Consider the following 24,052-nt stretch of genomic DNA (forward strand, 5'->3'; position numbering starts at 1 on the left):
TATTTTTAGTTTTCACTAAGGTTTCTCAGGATTCCTGTTCAATATAAGAAATACCACATTTGCTGCATTTTCAGCTTCATATAATGGTTCAAACATGCAAAAAAAAACAAACCAAAACAAAACAAAAAAAACCTTAGTTTCAAGGGTAGCACTGCTAACTATTGTGTTTTCAGCCCTAATCAACCCTAAAAAGGAATTTCTGTTTAAAGGATTTTTAGGATTGAACACTGCAATGTTCAATCTTAATAATTAGTCCTGCATGAACACTTTCTGAAACCTAGAATTTTCATCTCTGACACCAGGTCAGCTTGCTGAACTCAGTATCATGGTGCTCGTTTACAGCAAAACCGAACTTGGCCCTTAATACTTGAAAGTTGTCTGTTAACGTTTAACATTCTCAAAATAACTTTCATGCTCAGAGACCTTCTTAAGCAAATATGTGCAGGCAGACACTGAATTGTGACCATCTCTGGGACAGAAGGCAACAACCAGATGGAAAAAAGAGCATCCTGCATACCACAGCAGAACGGAATATTTTTTACCAAGAGTTCTGGACCTCTTCTTGTGCCTTGGGAGTTTTCACTGATGATGCAAAAAGAAGGAAAAAAAAAATCCAGTAATAGAGACTGGATACATACAATCGACAAAATCACCCTCCTCAGTATCAGGAAATATAGTGACATACTCATTTCAGATAAGCGCGTGAGCCCTGCCGTTTGGATCATGATCTGAGTTCTTTACAGCTGAGAGCGTTTGTTACAGAGGCTTATTTCAATATGATCTCTACTAGAATTACCTCTGATCCTATGCTCCCCCTACTCTCTCTCCTCCCCTCCCCTTTTTAACGTGAAATTTGTATCTACCACTCTGAAATCTCTTTGTTGTTGTCAGGGAGAGGGCACAAGCCCTTGTATGCAGGAGGTGGCTGTGACAACACCGATGCAACTTTAAACGTTACCCTACGGCTCTGTGATCCTGTTCCCTGTTCCCAGTCCCTTCTCCCTTGTCCCTTCCCCCTCTCCCGAACATTTCTGCAGCCTGCCTCATTGGTGCAGGACTCTCCTTTGCCTTTTACGGGCTGCCATCCTGTCAATCTAATGCAATAAGGCCAGGGGCAGGTGCAAACCTCTTGCAATGGCTCCTCTTACTAACCAATCCTTTACTGGCCCCTCATCCCAAAATACCTACGAGACAACTGAGTGGGAAAACCCGGGACCCCCAGGGAGAGAGAGAGGCCAAAGCTGGTGGATTGCTGTGGGGTGCACCCATTTAGGATCCGGGTTAGCCCAGGAGCTGCCGAAGGCTGGGATTCCTCTCGGGACTTTGTTGACTTGTGGATAGCAGGCGTGCTCTGCTGATTCCTTTTCATCACTGTCAAAATGGTGATCAAAGTCTTTGTAGCCACATCTTCGGGGTCTACAGCGGTAGGTGTCTCATTTAACATACGTCTCTTTCTGGCTCAGGTTGGTAAATTAGCCTAGAAGATCCCAGGACAGCCTGAGTTTGCATGTAAGAGAAAAACACCAATTTTCTTCTGGACTGTATTTAACACTTTATTCTTGAAAGCAACTCAAAATGTAGAGAATTCGTGTTAATGCAGGCTTGCTTGCATGCTATATTTTACTATAGGTATAACATTTCCATATGAATTATTTGCCAGTTAATAGATTTAATTCTGAAGGAAAGGAAAGGAAAGGGAAGGGAAGGGAAGGGAAGGGAAGGGAAGGGAAGGGAAGGGAAGGGAAGGGAAGGGAAGGGAAGGGAAGGGAAGGGAAGGGAAGAAAGGAAGAGAAAGAAAGAAAGAAAGAAGAAAAAGAAAGAAAGAAAGAAAGAAAGAAAGAAAGAAAGAAAAAGAAAAAAGCAATATATATATCCCTGAAGAAGGAAAAAGTGGATATTGTATTTGCACAAATACCGAGGTAGATTGTTTACAGTAGAAATTAATCTATTTATTTTTAAAAGAGACTTTAGGACACTGCACCTGCTGAAGGGGAACAGTGTCTAGTAAAGAACCTGCAGTCAAAGTAAGCTGAATGAAGTTATGTAGATAAAAATGTCTTCCCATCCTCCTCGCTTTCCCTAGCCCCCTTTTTTTTTCATATATATAATGCCTCTTGAAATGGTGTACTGATGATTTTTAGTATTGAGCTCTACTGCTGTATCTGTCAGTATAGTGTATCAGCTGAAGGAAAGGGCATGTGAATAGTAGAGAGATTGGAAGTCTGTGGGAGGTGGAAACCGGGAAAGGACTGTTTCCTTTTATATCCAGTTCCCATATGAGCTCAGATTGCAGCTTTCCTTTGGCGGTCATTCATTCCCAGTGACATGGCTAAACAAATTGGCTGCTGCTTGCACATAGCTTAACTACATCTCTGTTTCTCTGACACCAGCTCCATGTCTTTAAGAAGCTTCCAGAGTTGAACAGTTCCAAAAACACCCCCTGTTCACAGGGCTATCATCTCTAGAAAATGAAATGGGAAACATTCACTAAAATTCAAACTGGAACACAGCTAAGGCAAGTTTGCAGTTCCCTCATCAGCTTTTCTTTTTCTTTTTCTTTTTCTTTTTCTTTTTCTTTTTCTTTTTCTTTTTCTTTTTCTTTTTCTTTTTCTTTTTCTTTTTCTTTTTCTTTTTCTTTTTCTTTTTCTTTTTCTTTCTCTTTCTCTTTCTCTTTCTCTTTCTCTTTCTCTTTCTCTTTCTCTTTCTTTCTCTTTCTCTTTCTCTTTCTCTTTCTCTTTCTCTTTCTCTTTCTCTTTCTCTTTCTCTTTCTCTTTCTCTTTCTCTTTCTCTTTCTCTTTCTCTTTCTCTTTCTCTTTCTCTTTCTCTTTCTCTTTTTCTTTCTCTTTCTCTTTCTCTTTCTCTTTTTCTTTTTCTTTTTCTTTTTCTTTTTCTTTTTCTTTTTCTTTTTCTTTTTCTTTTTCTTTTTCTTTTTCTTTTTCTTTTTCTTTTTCTTTTTCTTTTTCTTTTTCTTTTTTTCTTTTCCTTTGCCAGCCTATCTGTAAGCCTGACACTGAATTTACTATTGACATTTTCCCATTCCTTTTTTGCTCAAACAATGTTGTAAATTGCCACACATTGTGCATTGGCAGTCTTTTCTCTCTTGTTTGGTCTCCCGTTTTGGTTTCCTTTGGTTGACCAAACAAGATCCTTACCTGCCTCCTTTGCCAGTCATCCATTTCTGGGGAAAAGCTGTGACCATGACTGGAATCCCACTGCAGACATCCTGGATGTGTGTCTTGTGGCCATCGCCTTGGTTCTCCTTCAAGACTGACGCTGTGCGACGAAGGCATGGATTGTTGCCATTGCAGCTACAGGAGTGGGGTTGTAGTTCAGCAAGTCAGTTTTTTGAGTGCTTCGATTAAACACCGGCATTTAGGAGATCGCTTATGCAATTAAAACTAAGTATATTTAGCACTAGCCAAACCCAAATCTTTCCTACGCCGTACATGTTTCTTGTATCTCCCTCCCAGCGAGCAGCTATAGCTAGCTCCTTTCCTTTTGGACTGCAATGAAGGGGTGTGCATGCTACGCTGTGCAACATGCAAGCTTTCTCTGGTCATTTTGAGTTGTTAAGCATTGCTACTGTAGTTTATTACTGCGAGAAAGATGACTAATGTCAGTGAACTGTAATAGGTCTTAAGCTTATCAATGCCAATCTCTACTATATGTTAGCAGCCTACAAAAGCTGTCAGTGGGATCCTAGACACATACTGGAAGGAAGAGTATGGCATCTTTACATGGTAATGTGCCTCTATATTTCCTTCTTCCTTGTGCAGTGGGTGTATGTATGGCTATAATAATATGAGTAGGTAGCATGTGTTCAGCTTATTGATACATAATTGCAATTCCAAGTAAACACCATGTTCAGCTGAAGAAGTTTTCCACATTTACTGATGAAATAGATGGAAGGTATCCTTTCAATGAACCTTTAATGAGTTTTGATATATATAAAATAAAACTCACTCCTGCAAGGAGCCAACCCAAACCCTAATATATCACTAAAATCCTATTAAAAACAAATTTTCTATTGGCCTTGTACAGCTTCTCCCTGAGAAGTATGAATTTCATTCCTGTGGAGCTTAAATTGTAAGACTAAATTGTCCTAGTATCACTGATGCTCTCTTCATTGTGGCTGATCTCCATCAAATACATGTTGTTCATTTTGAATTTCAAAATATGATGGGCCTGTATCAGCAGAGTATCATTGGTAAAGAATGAAAATCTTTTCTATTTTATGTACTGTACAATTGCACTACTAATTGCAACTGGTTATCACATTATTAAGTACTTTTCCAAAGTGAATATAGTGAACCCAGTAACATTCTTGTGCTCTGGATAAGTTGCTTGAACGATGTAATTCGGTGTTGCTCTAGAGCAAACCTGAGGTCTGTACTTTCCCTCTCAATGATTCAGAAATGTATTTTAAATAACTTTCACTTTATTATCTTTGCCAAACATAGCTGATACTGAGCTATGCATTAAGACAAGCAGAAGTGGAGACACTCATAGCCTAAAAGGGTACTAAATGGTTGTCTTGAAATGTCTTTAGTAAAAACTAAAATAATTTTGGTACTAGCTGCAGAGGTGTTTAGAAATGGGTAATGTCCTGTAAGGTTCTAGTCTACCATAAACCATGAGAGAATTGGGTCTTACACAGAGGATGTCTTCCAAAGCCTTGCTTACTGCTGCTCATGGTTAGGACACCTCTAAAATCCCTTTTTATTCTCAGTGTTTCTGCAGTCATTTTGTGAACTTGCCCATGTTCAAATCTGCAGGTCTCAGTTTTCGTGTAATCCATTCACATCAGAAAGATTGAGCAAAACACAGACTAATGAGACTAACACCTCACTAAATAAAGAGCCATAGCAGAAGTTAGAATCTAATAAATAAGAACAGTGATCAAGAACAGGTTGTCTCTGTCTCAGAACGGAGAGCTGGGGCAGCTCTGCCTGCTGGCATTAATGTTTCTGCTGCGGTAAGCTGTTGACTAGATAACATTTGCTTCTGCCATGGGCAGCTGGTCAACGGGAATGATCTGAATTGCAACAATATAGAAGATAATAGCCAATTATGCATTAGGTGAAATTAATATTAGCTGTAGCTCTTACACTCTAGCTAGGTAATATTTATTTAAAACAGTTCTTTCTTAATGTAAAGGACTATCAGCCATGGGGGAATTTAAGCTCTGTTGAAAGCCAGAATGGCATTGATGAAATAGTATCATGCTCACCACTACTTTCCAGGGAATCTATGTCCAAGTTATCTGAATTCTCCCCATGCCATCAGACACAAGTGAGGGCACAAACAAGCTCCTGCAATCTCATCCATTCTGGGAAAACCTTTGCATGTCCTCTGTGTTGTTTCATCCTGGAAGATTTCCCTCTCTGAGTGCTGCTTGCTGGAGACCCTTTCAGCTGCCAAGCAACCTAGTGCCAGCCATGGCTTTATGGTTTCATGCTTAATGTATGTCCCAGAAACTAAATCTTTTTCGCTGCTTAAGCCCTAGTAATTGTTAAGACACAGCTCATCTTCTGCATGGTTTATTATTATCGTCATCATGAAAAACATCTTGCCTTATCTTTATTCAGCATAATTACATATAACTGTTTATTTTTCCTCAGCATTCATTTTTCTGGTGCTGTCTGAGCCTCTTGGGTATTATGAACTTCAAACTGAAGAAAAATTGTTTATCCAGTTTTACTGCTACAAGTTATAGCTGCAGCCATAAGCAAGGGAGCTCAGACTCAGTGGTTCCATTTACCTTATCTCCTCAGTGACGTTATCTGTCCAGGCACTAGCTATTCCAGGAGCCGTATCTCCTTCAGTGCCTGTGTCCAAAGAGACAAGCTGATGCTGAAATTGCAGCTGACAGCACTTGAAAGGACCGGCTTTCAGAGCATGTGGTAGCACTCTTAGTACTGGTTCAGGCAGATTTTTTTAACTATTTACGCAAACATTATCCTGCCACCTCCTCCAATGAAGTGGGCATGTGCATTCCTCAGGCAATCCTTTCTGCCATCTGAATGTGTTTGACAAATAATTGTGCGGCTAAATGGCCATTAGGAAAATGACTTCTGTTTAAAAAGTGAAAATAAGAATATATGTGAGATCTGTCAGCTGTGTGGCTTGTGAACACATTAGAGTAGTATTTCCATTCAAAGTGATTTGCTTTTTCTAGCTCACAGTAAGCCTCTCCTGCTGTCTTAAAAATGTACAGCATTCTATGTGTGTTATTTTTTGCAAGCAAACGTAGCTGTATGGATAGATATTTCCTCACTTAAACAAGAACAAGAAATTGTATCCTTAATAATAAGAATGAAAATTAACTCCTCCAATATAACAGGCTATCATTCTACTTCTTCAGCTTTTCAGGTTTATTAGATTACAGAAATACATAATCCATGGGTTATTTCTCATCTCATTGCATGTCTCAGACTGATTTACACTGGTCTGGTGTCACTTTAAATTTAGGTGTTCGTATTTCTGATTTGTGGAAGACCTGGTTTCAAGTCATAGGAGCAGTTATATGTAAAAACTACATGGATACATCATGCTGGCTACCATCTCTATATGACACTAGCAGGCTGCATGGAGTAGCATAACTGGGAGGAGAAGAGAGTCATCTCTGGATTGTGCTAGGTAGTAATGTGGTTGTGTGTGACCAAAGAGAAAGGTGAGAAAGATTGTACAGATCAGTTAAACAGCGCTAGCTTCAAATACAAACAGAACGTTGCTGTCTATAATGTGGGACATATTCAAGTACAGGAATTCAGCTGTACTGGATTTCTGTTGACTTTATTTAATTATGCCTAGCATTTAAGAACAGGGACAGAAAAACAAATGTGGCTCAGTGAAATCTAAATGTCACATGCAAAGAGTAAGAAAAAAGTGTGTATGGTATATTGGGGAGAGTATGTACATATGTAGGCAGGATTAGTTTAGCTGTTTGTACGTGGCACTCACAGATCTGGTTCAGAGTAGGAGGCTTCCTGCTGAGTTTCTTTTCAAAGATGGAGGTACCACTGCTTCCAGGGAGGAAAGAAAGAAGGTGAGGGAAAGAGAAGTAGTGACAGTGGTCTGGGTGCTGAGAAGCAATGTTGAATCTCAGTTTCAAAAGTGTGGGGGCTCCTGGAGCACTGGATCAAACTTGACATGCTTGTATCAGCTCTGCTCGTAATAGTAGTCACTTTTGGAAAACGTACTGCAATTTTATGAAGCAATTCTGTTTTCTTCTCTTTCCTAACCAGATCAAAAAGAAACAGCAAGAAGTAGTGGGATTTTTAGAGGCCAATAAGATTGACTTTCAGCAAATGGACATAGCAGGTGATGAGGACAACAGGAAATGGATGAGAGAGAATGTCCCAGGTGAAAAAAAGCCTCAAAATGGAATTCCTCTCCCTCCACAGATCTTCAATGAGGAGCGGTACTGTGGGGTAAGAAGCTGTTTGGAAATTTAATGCCTTCAGAGGCACTAAATGTCTTCTTTCACAGAAAGTCACTCTTTTCCATTAGTTGAAAGTGTCCAATTTGAGATTCAGTTTGAAAGAACAATTGTTAGAAAGTGTTTTTAGGCACAGAAAGGAAATTACAGACAAAAATATTCCTTTTTAAGACAAAAATACGGTTGGAGGGAAAACTGACTAGAGAAACTCTGCTTAATAGGCTGTATGTATTATCCCCCCCCGACCCAGAGCCTGTGCAGGACCCAGAGCCCACTGCAAGGTGTGGAGTTTGCTGCCTGTGAGGAGCTCTGTGGTTTTCCTCTCACATTCTCCTACCTCCTGCTGTGTAGCTCACTCACAAGTTGGCCTGCTGTTGGCTCACTGCCTACACTCTCACTTCAGCTCCTGAAGACCAAAGGCAGTACTGGCTAGGTGATACTATGGCTTCTTCACACAGTATCACAGGATAACCAAATGTAGACTGTAAAAACAGCTCAACTGCGTTTGGAGTAGTAAGTGCTCAGTTGTGTGGTTTAACAGTACTGACTTATTCAAGACTAGCTGTATGGCACTTCCCTTTTCAAACTTTCAGTTAATTTTGCATGCTGTGTGTTGGTCTTTTGTCTGTTTGACACGGAGCCATCTGGGGTGCTGGGATGTCTGAGACACCAGAGGCCATGAACAGGCATCTTTCTTTTCCGCCATGTTATAAATATAAATAAATAGGAAATGCATTTGACTGGAATAACTCTAATATGTGGTTTGAGTTATTGAAATTATATTGCTTATTCAATAAATCCAACTCTTCGTAACAGAAATTTTAACACATTTTCATATATACTTGTAACAGGTTATTCTCTTGAAAAAGGTCAGATCAGTGGCACATAATACCGCAAAAACATTAATATTGGGACTTGGAATCAAAGCAGATATCAGAGACAGTTTTTTGCTCATAGTCTGTATGGAAACAGACTGGAAAGTACTCTAATATGATCTCTGAAATGAACTTGCAAAGTACTATGAAACGCAGCTCACATAGTGAGTCCAGTTTTAGGTTACTCAACAAATCCACTGTGAACTACTGTGAAGGTTGTTTTGGGAGAGAAGGGATTTACATGCCACTACGTTTTCAGAATTAACTTAAGTGCTTTGAGAGAAAGAGTTGCTACTATGAGTAAAGAGTACAATAATTTCCTCATTTTATCATAGCAATCTTAAAAGAAAACTTGGTAGGTTAGAGTTCATGTAATTTCAACATCTAATCGGTACCAATAAAATGTATCACTTGATATATCTTACTCTGAGTTTCGTGGCAGCCAATGTTGCCATAAATATTTCTGAGATTCCCTAGAGAGGTTACTTAGTGAATTAAAGAGTTATTGCCTTGCAGAGCATTGCAGCCCGTCAGCCTTGTCAGTAAATGATAAATATACAATTTTTACTCCATGTGTAAAGCTATTTCAGGAAGCCAAATAATCTGCATCTTAAAATAAAGCTCTGTTAAAGAAGAGTCCTTTGCAAAAACACCCCACATTGGAAAGGGGTCTAGAAAGCAATTGTAGGTACTGTTTTAAAACTAAATCAAATTTATAATTAGTTTGAAAGTCTCCAGAGTTCTCATGTGGCCAGCTCTCAAAGCTCATAGCTAGTGATCCCAGTGGGTGCATAACGAAGATTCATTTTTTGCATAGTATCTCAGCACACTTTCCAAATAAATGATGTAAGGATATCAATACATGATCCTTACCCTTCTACACGGGAGGAGGTGCCTTCAGGGAGCTGCACAGTGTGTGCGAAGTGGGATTAGGTGGGCTGCTTGAGAACAAGGCAGGTGGCTGGCAGACTGCTGCAAAATTCCTCAGACATGCACGATGTCTTCCACAGTATATCTACAGCACAAAGCTGGGGATTTGCATTCTACTTCCCTGCAGAGCCTTTGCAGACCCAACAGACCAATCATTCTGAAATCAAGGACTGTTTCACCCTGTTTGAGGTTTATATAAGGTATATACCTTAACTCTTCCCCTGTGTCCCAATTCCTTTGTCATTGGCCACTTTAGGAAAAACAGCATTGAGGATAAAGAAGATCAGTCTAGGTCATGGACTCCAGTTCTGTGTCCTGAATTCATGAAAGTCCCTTTAAAATATGTTGTCCTTGTTACAACAGTCTTCAGAGATCTCAGCTTCATGGCATCAGGAAACCTTAGAATTTCTAGTCTGGATATATGCAGCAAATTTATACACATTTTCTTGTATGACAAGGTTGCCCTTTAGCATAAGAAGTTCACATCCGGTGTATTTATAACTGGAGATTATATCTTCTTTTAATCTTATTTTTGCAGTGTTAAACAAGTCAAGCTCTTTACGCCATTTTTATACCTTTTTTTTTTCTTGTCTTTTTTTTTTCTTCTTCCTACTAAATTTTTAATTCCCAAATAGTCTTTATTATTATTATTATTATTTTTAAGGTTAGAACTTGTTACATTTCATTTCTGCTCATTCTTCGTTCTGAGATCTGCCCTTTCCCTCACTTCCTTTCCAATTGATCGTCCTATATGTTTTGTTCCCATTCACATATTTAAGCCTATAATATATACATATAAGCAACATCTTGGTCTGGGGGCAATGGGGATATGAAAATTCAGGATAAAAGGTTTCTTTCCTCACCCAAAGAAAGAGAGATTTGGAGAGAGACACGACAACCTCCAAACACTTTAAAGGCTGAGCCTGTAGCAGAGAGGAATTTGTTATTGGTCTGAATTAAGTAGTGAGCGTGCTATGAGGAGGTTGGACTAGATGGTCTCCTGAGGTTTCTCCCATCTGAATTACCATGTGGGTCTAGGATTTTGTAAAATATGTTCTGTTCCATACCCACTAGAGACAGAAAAAATGTAATGGGCAAAAAATAAAGCAAACGAAGTTTAAATCAGGCACCAAAAAAAAAAAAAAAAGAAAAAAGAAAAAAAAAAGTAATGTTATCTAGTAACCACTTGAAGAAGCAGATTAGAAACATTCGTTTTCTATGCCTGGCTATAGCACCAGTCTCAAGTATCCATTCTAATCCATCAGTGTTGGCAATTAAGTTCTTATCTGATCTTTTTCTTAAGCTGCTTCTTCGCTCATGTCTAGACAGACGTCTGCATCTGTGTCACTTTCTAAATATACTGAACACTGTTGCTCTTGTCTAAATTTCGCTTAAAAAAAAAGGAAAATAGGAAAGAAATGTAAAGTAATCTGATTTTCTCTGTAAACAGAAATCTATGATTTTCTCCTTGAACTTAAATCTATAGACTAGCTTACATTGCATATCTTATAACAAACAAACAAACAAACAAAAAACAACAACACACAACTGTTTTTTAGGTAAGACTTTTATTTCATGCCTTGCATAACTGCTAAAGTCAAATATGGAGAAATCATAGGAACCTTTGGAGGTCTGTGGTCCACCCTCCTGCTCAATTCAGGGGTAGCTGTAAAGTTGTAGAGTGTGTTGCTTGGGGATTTGGCTGTCTGAGTTCCCAAATGCGCCAAGGATGGCGTTTCCACACCGTCTCTGTGCACTCTGGTCTGGGGCTGTACCACTCACTCTGGGAAGAGCTTTCCACTAATGTCCAACTGCAGTTTACTGTTTTGCTGTCTGGCATTTCTACAGTGGCCATATAAAGGATGATATGTAGATTGTATGTGTGCTCATTTCGTAATTTTGTTTTGTTTTGTTTTTATTTTTATTTTTTGGGGGGCAAAATATATGTTTTGCTGTATTTTTCAAAGACTCATTCCAAAGACAGATGACACCCCCACCCTCTGCATATACAATTTATGTGTTCTTATACAGATATAATATTATTGCTTACCTGAAATAAACCCTTGCTGCTTTTTTTTTTTTTTTTTCTTACTGCCTTCCTTGGGAGCAGTTATCTTCAGTGGTTCAGTGAGTGGTGATTTGAACGAGTCACCATTAAGAAAGCAAGAGTGCAAATGTACAACACAAAAACTGTTCCACAGTCACTGTAATCCTGCTTTTACTTGATTTACCTTACAATTTACTGTGAGATACCACATTTACTCTTTCATATTGTGCACTGCCTCTTGCCAAGGAGTACTTGATATGCTGGAAGATTGTATCCTTCATTGATAAGGGGTTCGTGTGGTCATTCGCACGTCTTGCTTGTGACCTCAGGTCTTGTTATCTACAAGGCTACGTGCCTCTGGAGATTTTTTGTGCATTTGCAGTCTGCTGCTTTTGCTCTGGGGGAGAGCTAACAACATAAAATATCAAGTCCACTTCATGGCCATTCCTTGTTACAGTCTTCTCCTTATTTCCCACCTATTGATACGCTGCGCCATAGTTTGCTCGGTCTGTTTGATGAGTGTGTGGTATGCAGAAGGACACAAAGGTTTCATGTGTTTGTATGGCTTGTCAAAGGCCTGTGTCAAATTCCAGCCTTTCGAATTGCAGAAAATCTTCATGCTCTTGTTTGCTGTAGCACTCTAAAATGTATGGGTCTTCAGACACTTAAGGCAGACTTGGATTAAATAAGAAGGGGAACCCCACAGCAACATGAAAGCAGCGAAGAGGTGGTTTGAGGAATGAATGACCCAGAGCAGCAACAGGTATTCTGCCTGGTCAGGGCGAAAAGTGTTCTGGGGCTTCTCCCAGATGGGGCAGTTCCCACTGCCTGTAGCCAGGTCTGTGTGAAAACCAAGCTGTCCCTCCGATAAATCAGTGAAATGGGCTGTCATTTAACCTGGCTGTTAAGCTATGTTGCCTCTTCCAAACTGGACTGAAATGTCATTGATTCCAGTCTTGTTGGTGTTAGAGTGGCTTCTAAATCATTTGCTGCAGCCTTTCCCTAGGATAGCCTTCGCCAGTCATTTATGGAAATACCAAAACAGCCCAATAAAACAACTCGGGTCCTAAGTCAGCTTTACAAACAAGTCTCAGTGATGAGTCATCACCTTCTTATTTACAGGGTTCTATTTTTGGAGTTATTTGGGATGAGAGGAAAGATGATAAAGTGGTCATGGCAGTAGTCTAGGACTCAGCAGATGTATTCAGTCCCCTGTCCGATACAGAGCTGCCTTGTGATCGTGGGCCAGCTACTTATGACCAGAGTTTCTGTTAACTTCTTGCACACGTGTTGACTTTTACCTGCCTGAGATGTGAGTTGTGAACTCCCCAGCAACACGCTAGTGATAGCAGAGTTTCCTTACTTGATAGGAAGGTTGTACGGATGAATACAGGAAAGACCAAGTGAGTTCTAGGTGGTAGGATAGGAGCCATCCATTCCATCTTTTCAGTTAGTTTTCATTTTTCAGCACTGAAGAGAAAATGGACGTTTTTGATACTGACTTAGCTCTTCAGCTCACATATGGACAAGACATTCTGGCTGGTACATATGTGTCGGAGGGAACAACAAAGCCCTTTGCTAAGTTTGTCTGAAAAGATACTGCATTTTCTGATTAGAGTGCCTTTCTTTAAAATAGTTTTCTCATTGCCCTTTCACTTGTGCCATTATGTTGACTGTTCCCTTTTCTTTGTCATAAAGCTGTCTAAGGTTTTGAGGGCCTATTTTGTGTTCTTGCAGCAAGGTTTATTTTAACATTTAAATGGGAATAGCTTTGCTTTGGTGTGTATAGCTGAGGCACATTAAAATGAGACGCTTGATTTTATCTGATTCTGACATAGATGTGATATAATTAAAGTGTAAGTCTCTGGAGAGATTTGCCCATTTGTTCATTTTGCCAGCCAGGATGAAGCTCCCTTTATCTGAATATTCTTCCTGGGGCTTAGATAATGCAGGCACTGCTACAAATGCATAGTCATTCTCATCAATATAAGAAAGATGTGCCTGTACTAGTCTCTTCCTCCTGTGCTTTTTGTTTTATTGTTGTTACCAATTCTCTGTTGTTTGTTTGTTCCATTTTTAGGACTTTGAATCCTTTTTCTCTGCTAAAGAAGAAAATATTATTTATTCATTCCTGGGTCTTGCTCCTCCTCCAGGCACAAAGGTAGGCACTGCTGTCCTTCCACGGGAGACATATATTTTATTTTCGTAAAAGATGAAGAGAAGCAATGACTCAGCATGTCAAATAAGGGACGGTGACAAGCATTACATTAGACGCTGGTGCATCAAAGTGTTCTTAAGGGAAAAAAAAATATTGCTGGTTCAGTACTAAAAAAATACTTTTCTCTTCCCTTCTTTCACTAAAAGCTTGTGACCATGCCTCCAGCTGATGATTTTCTCTTTTCTTTTTCCCCTCTCCTCTCCTCTCCTCTCCTCTCCTCTCCTCTCCTCTCCTCTCCTCTCCTCTCCTCTCCTCTCCTCTCCTCTCCTCTCCTCTCCTCTCCTCTCCTCTCCTCTCCTCTCCTCTCCTCTCCTCTCCTCTCCTCTCCTCTCCTCTCCTCTCCTCTCCTCTCCTCTCCTCTCCTCTCCTCTCCTCTCCTCTCTTCTCCTCTCCCACAAAACAGTATTTTATCATGTTCAGCTTTTAAATGATGCAGAATTTCCAAATGAAATTTATAGATTGTGCTACTTACATGAAGCATTCACTTCTCCCTGACTGCATCAAACTGAGTAAACCAAGTCTGTACACCAGCAGAGGGGCCGAGGTGCAGGACCCATTCCATCCTGAATGGGTGCACAAAGACTGGCACTATAGGGTTCCCTCCCTCTGCCTTGAGATAAGTTAGGGTCCTACCTAGGGCCTCACAAACTCTCTTTGGCAAGTCTACCCCTTTTTCTTCATCCACTATGTTTTGAAAATGTTCTGATATATTTCTGGAAAAAGAATTAGATTTATTTTTCTTTTTCATTTACAGAAAGCAATATTTTGTCTCTCACAAAGGCTTTTCCTAGGTAGAAGCTTTGTAACTGGGAGTATTATAGCTCTCTTATCTCAAGATCATGCTAGATCATAATCAAATGTTACCATCTTTAATACGGGTGATTCAACAAACAGAAGGAATCAAGAGAGTGATGAGTCAGTGACAGCAGAGAACCTGCAGTGTTGTGGTGACCTGGCTGAAGAACTGCCCCGGAGCATGGGTTCTGCTTTCTGGTCTAACTCTGCTGCCAACTGTGTAGCAACTCTGAGTAAAATGCCATTGTAAATGCCTCTGTTCTTCCTCTTCTATAAAAGCAGAGAGAAAAAACAAGCCTTTTCTTAGTGCTTTGAGAACTACAGATGAAGAGATACACAGGGGAGAGAGACAGTTGCTATAAATGTTGCCTTTGACACTGAGTCCCAGTGTGATAAGGAACTAGTGATTTAAACCTTCTGCTTTAGCTGTCCCATCACCCACTAAGGGAAATAAAAAGTACTTGCCTACCTCACAAGGGTCTTCTGAGATTTCATTTAATTAACATCCACAAAGCCATGCAAGGCTTAAAGGACTCCAGGTATTACATATAATAATCATTATAAAAGATACGTGAAGAATCAATGAGATAAAGAAAATTGCATTTTTCTGTCTTCCCACTTCATACATTATCTGCTGCTTCATGCAAGGTTCTGTTAGATAGCAGGTCTTGAAGCAAAGTAGCAATTTTTTAGAATTCATTCATTCCAAGATGTCAGCTAAGGCTGTTACAGTTTCTACTTCATGAAAACTTTGTAAATGTTGAAAATAATATGTTCAGTAACTTCTTCTGGGCAGATAACTGTTAGTGCTTTTCATAGAAAACAAGCATGGTTTATACTGATTAATGGCTGCATTGGTTTGGTGATTGTTTCAGTCCAGAAAGGGGAAATAAGTGACAGTGCTTTTAAAAAATCTTTGTAAAGAGTAAAAGTATGCATCCATCCTTTTGGAATCTGTTACTGAATTTGAGAAAGACATATAAAATCTTTTAGCATTTATTTCAGAAGTGTTTCTTAGCATCTTCACTGCATGACAGTCTGGCTGTGCTTTGTCATACAGATAACCTTGCTGCACTGCTTCTGCTTTCCTTTCATTAGGCTGTCAATTCAGCCCTAGCATGAAGTACAATGGGTGGCTCGTGACATTGCTTTTCAGCGGCATGAATCTAGGATAATAAGTCAGGTGTGAAAGAAATGCTAATGATGACACATATGAGAGGGTTTCCTACTAATTCCTTCATAATCAACCTTCCTTCCTTCCTTCCTCCCTCCCTTCCTCCCTTCCTCCCTTCCTTCCTCCCTTCCTCCCTTCCTCCCTTCCTTCCTCCCTTCCTTCCTCCCTTCCTTCCTCCCTTCCTTCCTCCCTTCCTTCCTCCCTTCCTTCCTTCCTTCCTTCCTTCCTTCCTTCCTTCCTTCCTTCCTTCCTTCCTTCCTTCCTTCCTTCCTTCCTTCTTTTCTTTCTTTTCTTTCTTTTCTTTCTTTTCTTTCTTTCTTTTCTTTCTTTTCTTTCTTACTTTCTTTTTTTTTCTTCTCTGGAATATGGTGATAATTTAAAACTATAAAGCATGGAAACGCCATAAAACAGCCAGTGAGCATTTGCTTTATAAGTGTTAATACTTCATGGAGTCATTGTAAAGATTAATATGAAGCTGATATGCCTTTTATATTGACTACTCTTGCCTCAGAAGATTCTCTTTCCTTTTCCATTTTTTGACTCATGTTGCTCCAGCAGTAAAAAACCTCTTTAATGACCATGTTGTTTCACAGCACAGCCCACTAGGAACTCGACCAAAGGCTGTTCTGAACTCCATTTCTAGAGCAAGCAGAGAAACTTTTTTGCTACTCCCTTAACAAACTCTAACTTCCCAACAAAATAGTTGGAGTTAAATTCCTTGCTGTGTCAGCCTGCTGAGTGCAAAATATGTTTCAATTTTGCAAATTCTCTTTCTTGTAGCCTCCATGTCTCTCTGAATTAGGTGGCTACAACTTGTCACCAGATAATCATCCAGTGTTTACACTGAACTGTTACTGCTAGGTGTTGCAGCTCTGATGGTGCCAGAGCCTAATGTGCAGGCTTACAGCCTGAGTCTGATATGTCTGAAACACATCAAGACTGTCACCAAGGTGCAGATTGACAGTAAGACACATGTAAAGATTCTTTGAATACACAGGTACATAAAAAAGATCCTTCTCAAATCTGCAGCACGTTCAAATTGGTCTTCACGCGCTTATTTAAATATCCTTTGACTTAAGAAAAAGCTTTAATTATTTCACTAGGAAACTGCAAATCAACAACAAAGTTAACCAGGCTGGTCAGCAAACAGTCTGCAGGGCAGCTGCTTAAGTAGGCATCTACTTCTCCCTACAGTCATGTCCTGACCTATGCTAGATAAAGGGTCTTGGTAAGGTACCACTGTGCAAGTAATGACTTCATGCTGATCTGTGTTCCCAGTTCCAATACAAGGAAGTGTTTTGATGCATGAATGGCACATGAAAACTTCTGCAGATCTCAGTGGAAAGGATGATGCTCTAATTGCTAAGTATTTGCGTAGTCCACTGTGGGAGCTGGGCAAAGATCTTCAAACTTCTTTTCCTATAAACCAAACATATTACTATCATTTTCACAAAGAGTGCCATGTGGCCATAAAACACAGTGACCCCACCAGGAATCAGTGCATGTTTTTGGTACTTCTGAAAGAGTCAATTAGCTCACACAGTTCTCTCTCCCCTGTTGCCTCGCCATCACACTGGTTACCATATTTTCTAAAGCATCATTTAACAGGAATGATAACACAGTTTTAAATCACAGAATATCCCGAGTTGGAAGGGACCCACAAGAAGATCAAGTTGGATTCCTGGCTTCACACAGGACCACCCAAAAATCAGACCCTATGTCTGAGGGCATTGTCTAAACACTTCTTGAATTCTGCCAGGCTCAGTGCTGTGATCACTGCCCTGGGGAGCTTGTCCCAGTGCCCAACCACCCTATGCCTAAAAGAAGAAGCTGTCAGGGTGTTTGTGCTATAAGTTTTTTAGTCTATTAATATGAAATAACTTCCCACTTGAAGGAATACATGGACTTAAATACCTCTATTGTAATTTTTAAACATCTTTCAAGGCAGGCTGGCACTTATGCCAGACCCAAAGATCACTTGAGTTAGTGATAAATTTCTGAAGGATCCCATTTAATCTTGGATTAAGGGCATGAACAGATAATGATGTGCTAACATGTAAACATATATACAGTTGAGCTATAATCAATGTACTTTTTATGTCTAGGGTCATGCATGTCATTCTCAGCTGCCCCCAAAGCTTTCTTTTTGAAACCCTCATCATGTTTATGAGCCTGAGACTGTTCTCAATGTTCTTGAAAATGCTCTGAAATATTGTTAATATATAAAAAGCCCATTAAAAGCAATGGCTACACTATTTTATTTATTTATTTAATTTATTTATTTTTGGTAAAATGACACAGGTGAATTGTTCTGTTAATGAGATGCATATTACTTAAACTAAGATGACAAACAGTATGCTGCATTATTACACCTTTGAGTATCTTAACAAGGTTTGAATGCAGGCAATTAATTGCTTTTTATTTTCAGGGACCAACAGTTTTTTTGACAATTGTATTAACCAAAACGCAATACTGCTTCCATTTCCCTGAACTCCAGAGAGCAGGTAGCTTGTACAGAGATCATTTACGTTTGCGGCTGTTCTGTGAACTCAAAGAAGCTGCTTTACTCAGACTGAAGGTCTTGTTTCAAATCTTGCATAAACTTAAATCCTTAATCTTAGAATTCTTAATCTTAATACTAAAATCCTGATATCCCAAAACCCATAGATACTTGAGATTTAGTCTTTTAGTTCAAGAAGACTTCTACTAAGACTGCTTTGAATTCCAAATTTACAGTATATGTATTTTATTTAAAGGAAAAGTAACTGGTCAGCCAATCTTAATGAAAGGGAGTTCATTTTACATTAACAAAAAAATAAATAAATTTTGTATTGCTCTGAAGAGGTAGTATGATAATGGTATTCCAAATGCCACAGTTCTCCATAAAAGCAATGAGAACAATGTGTGTGCATGCGTGTGCGTGTCCTTGCTAACAAAAAACTGCTTCTAGAGTTCAGATCTCTCAGCCATCACTTTTATTTGCCTTATGTTCTGAGTGAGTATATGATTCATCTGAGGTAGTTTTACACAATAGGTACATTTGAATTAGAATGCCATCTTCACTCTTTATGTGTTTTGTGTATCTGCCAAAAATATTGACTGCAGGGATTTTGCAATGAAATGTTAAGATACATGCTGAAAATAGATTTCTAACCAATTCAGTTTTCACGAACACTAACCTTTTCGTTTTAGGAATTGCTACAAAGAAAGGATCTGCAAGGATGTTATAGTTTTCTTACAGAAACAATGTATAAACACAGCATTGGACAAGAGAATTTCAATATCTTATGTGTTGCTACATATTTTAATCTTCAAATATTTTGTTATCTTTTGGGGGAAAGTAAAAGATAAATTAAGCCAAACAGTTGTCTCTGTAGATCTGTTTTTCATAACAGTGCCACCAGCATCAGAGTGCAGTGAGCCTGCAGTTTTATGTACGTTTCAGATGAGACAGCATTGGCAGAAAAAGTAGTCTTTGGTCCTTCCTCTGTCCTCCTTCTCCTGTTTACTCATCGCTGACCCCAGGCATCATCCACGTGCTGGCAAAAACATTCATGTGGCTGTGTAATGGAGGGAACAAATTGTGTGAGGTGCTGGAGAAGCTTTTCTTTCTAAAGCTTTAATCTTGATCAGTCTCCCACTACAATTCACCTTGCAGCCCCGCAGAGGTTTTTGCTGACGGTGGGTAAGGGACAGGGCAGTACTGGGAAGGGCTGCTGGGAGAGCCTGGCAGCTTCTGCGGTGCTGGCTGCTGGTAGTTTACTTGCTGCTGTTCCCAGGGGAGAGGCATGGCAGCCTCTGTGCCCACTCTCTTTTCATTACAGGCTTCTTACAGACGAAATACGTTTTCCCTGATTCAGGAAAAAATTGACAAAAAGAGCATCAAATCTTACAGACAATGAAGGTTTGGGAAGAAAACACATCTGCAGGATTATTTTGTCTATTTTCACTCTATCGTGATACCTGCTTCCAAACATTCCTGACCTCCTTTCTATCATTTTAATCCCAGCTCAGCAGAGCATCTGAGCAGGAGGACATGTCTTGTATTGCACTCCAGATTTGGGGATAAAGATGTCAGAGTCAGAATTCACTCGAATCTGCACTGGGGCTAAAAGCCAGGTAGATGCACTAGTGTCATGCTTCCACAAGCTAAGTACAGTGGCTGGGGAAATCGTACATGATCATACACAGTAAGGACACCAGAGGAGGACCTGTGAAGCTTAAAGGCCAGGGGATCATGACCAGTGGATTTTGTGTAACACTAGGGACAGAGATGAAATTATTGAAAAAAATAAAAAAAAAGAAAAAAGAAACCCCCAAAGCAATTGGGTGAATGAGTTGTAAGGGTTTGGTCACAGGGATGAGAAAGGAGCTTCTCTTCTGTTCAGGGATGTGCTGCTCTGCCCATAGTGTGTAGGACTTCATATGGCACAGGACAGGATCTCTGAACCCAATTTTCTGTCGCTGGAGGAAACCACACCAGGTAACACTTCTCAGAAGTGGTCAAATTCCCTTTTAATGAATGAAGTCGATTGCCTCCACTTCTCTACTAGAAACCTCTTCCAGTTTTACACTGCTGATGGTTAGAATTTTTATTTACAGCTGGTTTTACTCATTTTGCGTCTACCTCAGTGCTCTTCTTTATCCTATCCCTCCCTGATATTATTCTGATATATTTTTAGAGAGCCATCACGTCCTCTCACTGCATTGCATTCAATAGATTAAAGTAGTAAAGTTGTTTTTTGTCACCCTTTCATAAGACAGGCTCTCCACTCCTTCAGATATTTCTGTGACCCCCCCCTGCACCTGTTCCAGGCTAAATCTCCTTCTTGAGCCTGGATGACTGGAATGGTACAGAGTGATCCAGAGGAGGTTTCACTTTTGCTTCATACAATGGCATTAGTATTTGCTTTCAGCTCCAGCAGATATAATTCACCTCATGCATCTGAGGATCGTGTTTATTACTGCTTTCACTGTTGCATCATGTTTGTGGCTCAGTTATTCTGTCATTACTTAAATCCATCTATCTTTTTCTTATTTCATGATCATCGGCTAACAAGGTCCCAAAATACATTATAAACATCTGTTTCTAATATCTGTCCCAGGACTACCTCTCCCAAATAATGTGACTTTGCACTTAATGCTATTGCAGTTCATCCTATTTCTATTATTCCACTCAAGGCCACACAGGTCTCCTTTTATCTGACACAGTGTGTAATGCAGTGTGACCTTTCACAGCTACTTCGCCTGGGCAGGACTTGAAAGGAAGAGTTTTCTGGGAGCTGCTTGGTCATGCTGCTGGAATAAATAGATATGATAGATTGGTGTGTGAATTGAGGGATAGTTACCTAATGGTTAAAAAAAAAAAAAAAAGACTATTAAGAGACTGTGCATGAAATCCTTTATTACATCTGCTTTTCTGTAGCCTCCTGGTGAAGTTTAATTGGAGTGCATGCTGGTGAAAAAGATTTTTTTGTCTGAAGCCATCAGGGTGAGCATCCAATTCTATTAAACTTTCTACAGAAAAGTTAGGGGATCTGCTATGCTCTGAAAAGGAAGAGGTGCTTCAGTTCTTGTTTTCTGTGTACAAACCCCAGGCCTTTACCAACAAAGCAACATGCCAACATGCTTCTTTCAAAGGAAAATGTCCAAAAGGGTCGATTTTGATTTGACTGCTGAAGTAAAATTAGAAAAACACCTCCCCAGACCATGAAGTCAAGAGTTGTATGGAAAGGAGTTGTTGTTTATGTGTCCTGAGGCTAATAATGACTTCTTCTTTGCTGCCAGGAAACTGAAAAGTCTGATACCACTAATGAAGCTGTGGCACACACGGAAGACAGTGCAAATGAAGGGACTCATGAAGAGTCTCAGTCTGCTCAGTCACCATCGGAAGATCAACAGGTAATTTTTCCTTTTTCACTTTGTGATTTGAGGATTTCACCTGTGCTAAGCTCAAGAAACAAAACCCCACAGGCCCTCCTAATACATCTTAGGGTGGGAAGACTGATTGCAGAGTGCTCCTGCTTGTCTTTTGGATGCATTTTCTTTGACATCATGGTGATACTAAACAGATGAAACTCCAGGGAACCCCGCTCTGAATCATGGATAACAATTGTCTTTCTTTAGCAGTTTCCTTTTGCCACTTGCTATCATACGCTTTTTTTTTTTTTTTTTAACGCTCACTTGGATCTCAACTCTCATTATGGAGAATAATTTAGAACTAGACATCTGAGTCCTATCCATGTGGAAAAATTGGCTGCTGTCAATGACCAGCATCTGCAGTGCTCGTAAATCTATTTGTTAATGTTTGCTGTCAGGTACCAGCGTTGACCGCTGCCACAGCAAGCCGTATCTGACAGTGTCTTCTCTAGTCCATGCAGGAGCCCCTGCAGAAATGGAGACCACTGTTATCCTTCCTGCATGCCTTATGGTATGATATCAAAGTCAAACAGGCGGATCTCAAACTGCAGTGCAAGAGGTTCTTGGAAGAAATCGTCTGAGTTCCTTCGACTTTCTAAAATAATAGCTGCAAAACATAACATTTACATTCCCCTGCAGTTAGCTGACATCAGTAAAGTAGTTATGGTTAAAAGCATAGATGGATCGTGTGAAAAGGGGCAATTCTCTTGTGTAGTCTTCTTCCTCAGTGGGATGTTTGTGTCACTGGCCAGGGTCTAGACCAAGTAGAGACTAAGCAGAAATGGGCCCTGTGTCTGGAGATAGGAATCCTGATACTTTATTTCTCCTGCTGCTGTGCCAATTTGGCATTTAAGGATGGCTTTGGTTTGATCTTGAAGTATCAGGTGACTCTCTTCCCAAGGAGGCAAGCCTACTGCTGAATCAAGCACTTACACATCTTTTTTTTTTTTTTTTTTTTTTTTGTGGTTTCAAATCAGACAGTCCTTGTGGAATATCAGTAACAAATGCATCATCTCTCACTAATTTATTTATGTATTTATTTATTTTTTACATCCAGCTGCAATGTTTTTCCAGAGGAAGTACCTCAGTCTTTACAAATTTCCCCATTCCCATTTTTAACAATGACTGAACCATTAGGTTGGAAATGCACCCTTTTGCACAGCCTCATGCAAGTCTGAGGCACTGGAAGTCCCATTTAACATTCCAAAGTTGATCCTACATGATGATGAAAAGAGACACAGTCCTCAGTGGGAACTGAAATTTCTCCTTAAATTGTATCTAAGCACTTTTCATGTCTCTATAAATTCAGCCAACACATGAATGCCATCGAATACCTTTTTCTCTTAAGAGAAATGCCAGCTTTTAAGAGAAACCCAGCATAAAACAGTAGTGCATCCCCTGGCTGGATTAGATTACTTGCTGTTCTGGCTGGCAGTCTACTCTAATGTTTTTCAAATGAGGACAAACTGCTGGAACACGTCTGCAAATATGTCAAGCAGCTACGTATGAGCAGTTTTGTGATGGCAATGCAACGCCGCTTCTATACAACAAGCACCTTGCTCCATTTCTCACTGAACAGGTAGGAGCTGTAAGTGGAAAACATATTGCCCTTTAGTTTTGCAGGGAGGGGAGTGGCAGAGGAGTGAACACCAGGCAAGAGGGTGCATTTGAACTGATATTTCTGTTGTTATGAGGACATAACACGATTAGTCTTACAAATCCTCCTCTTTCACCTGCATGGTCTTGGCAATGTTGAAATGTTCTTACACGGTCTTACATAAGGGGGAGGAAAAGCCTTCCTGAAATCGCCTGGCTCTGATACCCGCCTTCATTTTGCCAGAGGTGCACTAGCTCCTAGGGGAACTAAAAAGCACTTTTTCTGTTCCTGTCCCAGTCATTGTCAGAGAGGGTACTCACAACTGCAGGCCACGAGGTATTAGTAGCTCATGCCAAGGATGAACAAAGAAACATCTTTCATCCTGTTCTACCGCCCACTTCCCATGTCATATAGGACAAATCACTTCAGTGACGTGGCATCTGTCTGCCTTGCCACAGTTCATCGTAATTAGCACTTCTGTATGGATGGCATGAATCATTCTTTAGAAATTCTGGTATTTTCATTCACTACGGTGAGCATGCAAAGGACTAGTTTAGAAGAGAAGAATAACTTTGAGGTAACTACGGTGGGATGAATTCTGTCTTTTGTGTCTGACTCTCATTTTTTCCCCTGCAATAGAGAGCTAGAATAACATTTCCTTACCTGGCCAGGGTTTTATGAAGGCAAATACATTTAAAGATCATGAGACTGCCATTGGAGTATCTCCATTGGATGTTGGGCCCTAAAGGACACATGAGGTATCAATGCAGTATTTTTAGTATTTTCCTCTCCTCTCATTGTGCAGCCCAGCACGTCTTGTTTGACCACTTGACCACACTGAATAGATGTTTTCTGTTTGCTCTACCCACCCATGTTTTATTTATTTATTTATTTTCCTTCTGGCTTATTAAAAGTTGGTCTCTGTGTATCAGATTCTGAAAGGATGACCTTTTTATCAGTGGCCCATGGTGTTTTGCAGCCACACACTTTCATCTTTTGAACTGTAGTCATGTCCTATTTGGAATGTCAACTTATTTTCACAGACTCTTAGATCAA

General features: G+C 39.9%; 1 protein-coding gene across 8 annotated transcripts in view; it reads left to right on the top strand.

Annotated features, from left to right (window-relative positions):
- The window catches only part of LOC310896071 (adapter SH3BGRL-like), a 29,765-nt gene that overhangs the window by 129 nt on the left and 5,584 nt on the right, over window positions 1-24,052 (top strand). Inside the window, exons 1-5 of one of the 8 annotated variants that reach the window (XM_083827912.1) lie at window positions 349-1,424; window positions 2,391-2,515; window positions 7,248-7,433; window positions 13,374-13,454; window positions 21,268-21,381. In XM_083827912.1, coding sequence (XP_083684038.1) covers window positions 7,311-7,433; window positions 13,374-13,454; window positions 21,268-21,381 — 318 coding nt within the window. In that variant the 5' untranslated portion in view covers window positions 349-1,424; window positions 2,391-2,515; window positions 7,248-7,310. Of the gene's footprint in view, window positions 1-12; window positions 1,425-2,390; window positions 2,516-3,673; window positions 3,741-7,247; window positions 7,434-13,373; window positions 13,455-21,267; window positions 21,382-24,052 lie in introns of those variants that run through there. The other 7 variants (XM_083827907.1, XM_083827909.1, XM_083827908.1 and 4 more) reach the window with 7 other exon arrangements.

Source organism: Anser anser (assembly GCF_964211835.1).
Source record: "Anser anser genome assembly, chromosome: 1".
Lineage (NCBI taxonomy): Eukaryota > Metazoa > Chordata > Aves > Anseriformes > Anatidae > Anser > Anser anser.